The sequence below is a fragment of the Varanus komodoensis genome, unplaced genomic scaffold, assembly GCF_004798865.1.
Source record: "Varanus komodoensis strain SLA01 unplaced genomic scaffold, ASM479886v1 scaffold44_1, whole genome shotgun sequence".
Lineage (NCBI taxonomy): Eukaryota > Metazoa > Chordata > Lepidosauria > Squamata > Varanidae > Varanus > Varanus komodoensis.
This window is the reverse complement of record NW_025336009.1, coordinates 300,574-307,094: the sequence shown is the minus strand read 5'-3', so window position 1 is coordinate 307,094 and position 6,521 is coordinate 300,574. Positions and strand designations below refer to the sequence as shown.

At 45.3% G+C, this 6,521-nt stretch overlaps 1 protein-coding gene across 14 annotated transcripts in view; it reads left to right on the top strand.

The window, feature by feature from the left end:
• The window catches only part of CABIN1 (calcineurin binding protein 1), a 257,074-nt gene that overhangs the window by 108,819 nt on the left and 141,734 nt on the right, over positions 1–6,521 (top strand). For all 14 annotated transcript variants that reach the window (XR_006416074.1, XM_044444094.1, XM_044444096.1 and 11 more), the window contains one exon: positions 1,738–1,859. Coding sequence is in view for 13 of the 14 variants with exons in the window: in XM_044444094.1 (XP_044300029.1) it covers positions 1,738–1,859 (122 nt within the window). In the remaining variant the exon portion in view is untranslated. The remainder of the gene's footprint in view (positions 1–1,737; positions 1,860–6,521) is intronic.

Here is a 6,521-nt window from a genome sequence, read left to right as displayed (position 1 = left end):
CCTGTATGTCGCCAACAGATCCCCTCTGAGTCTCCTCTTCAGCCTGGAGAAGAGGAGACTCAGAGGGGATCTGTTGGCGACATACAGGTATGTGAGGGGATGTCACGTGGAGATGGGTAGAGACCTGCTCTCCCCTGCAGAGGAAGGCAGGACGTGCTCCAGGGAACCAAGGTTTCATTTGGATGCCAGGAAGCACTTCCTGACAGTTAGGACCCTGAGGGTGTGGAATGGGCTTCCACAAGAGGTCGTTGAGGCCCCATCAGTGCAGGTGTTCAAGGATAGGCTGGATGTGCACATGGTGGGCATGTCGTGAATGGAGCCGGCTGGTGCTGGAGATCAGACTAGATGACTCGGGAGGCCCCTTCTGGTTCATTCTGTTTATGTTTCTTCCACTTCCTGTACATGTGTTTTTAGGCTGTCTCTTAACATTTTGTGGAGCCACGTGGGCTTCCTCTGTTGTCTTCTACACCTTTTTCTTGACTAAATTCTTTGTAGTTGTGCTTGGAGAATCTTCATTTTCAAGAGTCCCCACTCCTATTGGACTCTTTTTCCCTTAAGAGTGAGTTACCTTGGCGCCTTGCTTATCATTTTTCTGAGTTGGCTTTCTTGAAGTCCAGGGTATGTGTTTGGTGGCAGTTAAACTTTCCTTATAACTGAGAATTCAAGTATTGCATGGTCACATTCCCCCAGAGTTCCCATGGCTGCTATTTTGTCCACTAGGCTATTCCTATTAGTATTAAATCGAGAATAGCTGATCCTCTTGTACCTTCCTCTACTTTCTTCTGGAGAAAGTTGCTGGCAACACATGTCAGGAATCTCTTGGAGGTGCCGTGCTTGGCAGAATTTGTCTCCCAGTGTATATCAGGGAAATTGAAGTTCCCCAGGATGAATACGGAGAATGAGGTGGCTAGATGGAGTCACTGAAGCAGTTGGCATGAGCTTAAGTGGACTCTGGGGGATGGTGGAGGACGGGAAGACCTGGAGGAATGTTGTCCATGGGGTCGCGATGGGTTGGACACGACTTTGCGACTAGCAACAACATGATGATTACATCATTCTTCTTGGAAATGCTGGCAAGTTGCTTTTCGAAGGTTGTATCCTTGTCCTCCTTTTAACTTGGTGGTCCATAATAGTTGCCAATAACAAAGTTTTTCTTATTTTTTGCTCCTTTTCAATTAAGCCAGATGCTTTCAATGGGGCTACTAAGTTCCTCATCTAGTATTTCTGCATACTATGCGCTTAACTTCATATTGTTTGTTTCCCATATTGGTGTGGACCAGTAGACATTAGTGTAAAGACACTGGACTTCATTCTCGCTGTGCCCTGGTTTTCTTCCTACATTTTTTGGGAGCCTGGTATTGGCCTCTGCTTGAGGTTTTTTCTCTGTTGAAATAAATAAGTCTGTGTCAGGTGATGGTATGCCAAGCTGCACATCTCCCTCCCCTGTATTTTTCAGTTTAAAGCCCTCCTGGTGAAGTTTTTCATGTAGTGGCCAAACAGATGCATTCTGTTTTGTGAGGTGATGCCCATCATTTGCCAATACTCGGTCTTCCAGGATTCAGCATTGCTAGAAATTTTGCATCTCTGTTTGGGAGGCCTTGTTAGGACTAAATGGTACTCTTGAAATGCTCTTATAAATAAATAACATATTTGAAGAACTGGAATTGGTCTTAATATGCAATGTGAAGTATATCATGTTTGCCTCTTTTACGATTGTTGAAATAACTACTTTTACAGTGGCTCCAACCCCAGACTCTGCACTGCTGACCTCTTCCCTTATGCTACTGAACACAGCTCATGAATATCTTGGGAGGAGATCATGGTGCTGTAACTCAGATGGAGCTCTTCTTAAATTCTATGTAAGTAAAGATTTTTGAAAGCCTGAGCATTTATTTAGGTTTCCTCTTGTTCCTGAGCCTTGACATAGTAAGATATCTATAGAACTTTCACAGAGGGAAAAGTTTTTATGGTTTCTGTGTATAGCAAAATCTGAGTAGAGCATCTTTACAACATTCTACACATAGCCTTCTTGAAATAAATTCTTTTGGATGAGTAACCTACATTACATTGGAGATAAAAAGTTTTCAGTATAGCTATGTATCATGATAAATGTAGAAATATGCTGTTAAAATACTAATATAGAGAAGAAGAATATAAAGAATACAGGTACATGTTTTCAGTAAATTCATCATCCCAAAACATGACAAATAGCATATTTTTAAAAAAAATTTACTCTCCCCACATATATTGTTTATTTCTTTTATATAACACTCCATAACTGAAACTCTCTGAGTGGTTTACAATAATAAGTTAATTTCAACATGACCACTGATCCAGATTCTACCTTGATAAAGAAGCAGAAAGAAAGGGAACAGATATTTTAAATAATGTTAATCTCAGCATCCCCCTTCATGGATCACTGCCTTGCCGTGGCGAAGGAGCTTGTGTAGCTCAAAGAAGCTATGAGCTAAACTGTCTAGGGACACCCATGACAGAAACATCATAGCAGAGAGCTCTGGCAAAAGCTGATCCACTGGAGAGGGAAATGGCAAACCGCTCCAGTATCCTTGCCATGAAAATCCTATGGACAGTACCAAGTCTATGCTCCAACCCCTGATGCTGAAGAGGCTGAAGTTGACTACATGCCAGCAAATTTGGAAAACTCAACAGTGGACACAGGATTGGAAAACGTCAGTTTACATTCCAATTCCAATGAAGGGCAGTGCCAAAGAATGTTTGAACTACTGCATTATTGCACTCATTTCACATGCTAGCAAAGTTATGCTCAAAATCCTACAAGCTAGGCTCCAGCAGTATGTGGACCAAAGACTACCAGAGGTATAGGCAGGGTTTCGAAGAGGCAGGGAAACTAGAGATCAAATTGCCAACATACGCTGGATCATGGAGAAAGCTAGGGAGTTCCAGAAAAACATCTATTTCTGCTTCACTGATTATGCTAAAGCCTTTGATTGTGTGGATCACAACAAATTGTGGCAAGTTCTTTGAGAGATGGGAGTCCCAGACCATCTTATTTGTCTCTTGAGAAACCTGTATGCGGGTCAAGAAGCAACAGTGAGAACTGGACATGGAACCACTGATTGGTTCAAAATTGGGAAAGGAGTTCAGTAAGGCTGTATGCTGTTGCCCTGCCTATTTAACTTATATGCAGAGCACATCATGCAAAAGCCTGGGCTAGATGAATCACAAATTGGAATTAAGATAGCTGGGAGAAATATCAACAGCCTCAGATATGCAGATGATACCACTCTAATGGCAGAAAGTGAAGAGGAACTAAAGAGCCTCTTGATGCGGGTGAAAGAGGAGAGCACAAAAGTTGGCTTGAAACTCAACATCAGGAAAACTAAGGTCATGGCGACCAGTCCTTTCACTTCTCGGCAAATAGATGGGGAAGAAATGGTGGTAGTGACAGATTTTATTTTCCTGGGCTCCAAGATCACCGCAGATGGGGACCGCAGCCTAGAAATTAAAAGAAGCTTGCTCCTTGGGAGTAAAGCAATGGCAAATCTAGAAAGCATACTAAAAAGCAGAGACATCACTCTGCCAACAAAAGTTTGTATAGTCAAGGGCTATGGTTTTACCAGTTGCCATGTATGGCTGTGAAAGTTGGACCATAAAGAAGGCTGAGCACTGAAGAATTGAAGCCTTTTAATTGTGGTGCTGGAGAAGATTCCTGCGAGTCCCTTGGACCGCAAGGAGATCAAACCAGTCAGTCCTAGAGGAGATCAACCCTGACTGCTCTTTAGAAGGCCAGATACTGAAGATGAAACTCAGATACTTTGGCCACCTAATGAGAAGGAAGGACCCTCTGGAGAAGACCCTGATGCTGGGAACAATTGAGGGCAAAAGAAGAAGGGGACAGCAGAGAATGAGGTGGCTGGATGGAGTCACTGAAGCAGTTGTTGTGAGCTTAAGTGGACTTTGGGGGATGGTGGAGGATAGAAGGCCTGGAGGAGTGTTGTCCATGGGGTTGTGAAGGGTCGGACACGACTTCGCAACTAGCAACAATCTTAGCATCATTTACAACAGCACCTCGTCGTGATCTCTGTGCATCCACACATATGGGTGCTGCGCCTGCACAGTGCCTCAGTTTGGGAAGATTCTCCTAGCTCAGCATAGTTGTTTTGGCAGGAGCCCCACCCTTCTGCTCTTAGTGTAAATAGGCCGGACTCCCACCCTTCATCAGTTGTCTTTCGGCCACTGTTCTGCTGTGCCACCTCCTAGCTTCAAACTATTTGCCTCAGACTTTGCCTCAGACTTCTGCTCCTAAAACTATCTTTACATTTACCCTCTTTTTTCACCTTCTGTCCTTGCCGTCCAAAACAAAACCTCCTATCACCACCCTCTTACCTCAGCTCTCTACTGCTTTCTCGTTCTCTTACCTTTTCCTTCATTTTTTACCCAACAGTGCAGAAACTGGCTTTTCGGAAGTGCACAAACTGTGGAGTAAAAATGCCATCTACAGGTGGGTGTTTGTTTCGCCTCCTGTGCTTAGGTGAGGGATACTGTGTTGATGAGTGTCCTCACTAAGCAGGCCTGGAAGAACAGAGAAGGCCGATTGAGGATGGAGCTATGGGACAGAGCCTTGGAGGTTACGCAGAATGTTGCAGGGAAAGGAGCAGGTGAACCATCTGCCTCTGTACAAATTGTGTTGAAGCGCACCACTTCCACAAGCAAATCCTCCTCAAAATTCTTGACTCCGGCTCCCACATAGCCAATTTCCTCCAGTTCCCCTAAAAAGCATAAGGAGAGAAGCACCTTGAGGTGAAAAAGTCCAAACAGGCCAAAAAGGTGGGCAAGAGCAGACCTGAGATAAAACAGAGGGGAACCAATCACCAAGCTCTTCAACTTGAACCCACCCACCCAGTGACTCCAGCAATTACTTCAATGCCAGCCTCGCCTCCACTTCGAGCTTCACTGACTCAGTCCATACCAATCACTCTGACTTGAACAGAACATCCATTCTGACTAAAACAGCAATGGGTCCAAACTGAGACGGCCCCACCAACATCCTTTTCAGAGGGAAAGATCTGGGACTCCCCAGCCTGATCACTGATACAGCTTCCTCCATAGTGGTCTGTAGCAACCCTGAGAAGAGAGACTCAGCTCCCTCCCCCTTCAACTCTGTGACTGTATGGATTACTATGTGGGCATGTCATGAGCAGAGTCGGCTGGAGCTGGGGGTCAGACTAGATGGCCCAGGAGACCCCTTCTGACTTGCTCTGTTTCTATGTTTCTATCTCATAATCTGTTGCTGGAATCAACCTGCCACTCCGTTCATATCTTCAGACCAGAAGCCCACCCATACTGAAGAGATCCATACTGGGCACTGGTGTATACAGGACATTGCTGGCCTGTGTATATTTGGGAACAAACAATGCCAACACCTCCTATTTCAGTAAACTTGCTATTCACCCATATGTGTGATGCACTGAGACCACAAAGAAGAAAGTAAGGTTGCTTACCTGTAACTGTCATTCTTCGAGTGGCCATCTGTGCATTCACACAACTCCCCTGCCAGTCCCAGGTCAGTGTCAATGGCTTCAGATCAGCTCTCATTCCACCTTAGGTGAGCTGGCAAGCAAAACATCAGTCTCCAGCTGGACTGACAATGGGTAGGAGCCCAGCCTATTTACACTAAGAGCAGAAGGGTGGGGCTCCCACCAAAATATCTACACTGAGCTAGGAGAATCTTCCCGAACTGAGGCACTGTGCAGGTACAGCACCCATATGTGTGGATGCACAGATGACCACTTGAACAATGACAGTTAAAGGTAAGCAACCTTACTATTTTTCAGTTTGCAAGCTTACAAGGTCAGAAAATCACTCTGTCCTTGTAGCTGAGGATCTGTGCTCGACAGCTGCACAGGAATACCTTCCTCATGGTGACGAGAGCTTTTTGGGGGTGCTCCAGAGGATGAGGAGAAGAGACTTGGCAACACCAAGTTACAAGGTAGTCTGATGGTACCTCAACCTCCATTCCCACAATGCTCAGAAGATTGAAATCAGACGTTTAAATGATTTACAGGGTGGGAGGCTTCCTGCCATTCATAGGTTGGCCATAACTCTCTGAGTTCATATAGTTACCGGCATCCCAATTTGTGCTTTGACAGTTTCAAACTAGGGAGTTTACAGTACATGACTGGTTCAATATAAAACCATATTCTTCACCAATGCATTTAAATATTTGATTACTTCCTAAATCTGGACCCATTTCAGTCCGGCTTCAGACCCGGGTACGGTACTGAATCTGCCTTGGTCGCCCTGTACGATGACCTGTGCAGGGAGAAGGACAGGGGGAGTGCGTCCCTGTTGGTACTTCTGGACCTCTCAGCGGCTTTTGATACCATCGACCATGGTATCCTTCTGGATAGGCTAGTGGGATTGGGGGTCGGAGGCACTGCTTTGCAGTGGTTCCGCTCCTATCTCAACGGCCGATTCCAGAAGGTAGTGCTGGGGGACTATGGCTCTGCACCATGGCAGCTATGCCATGGAGTACCACA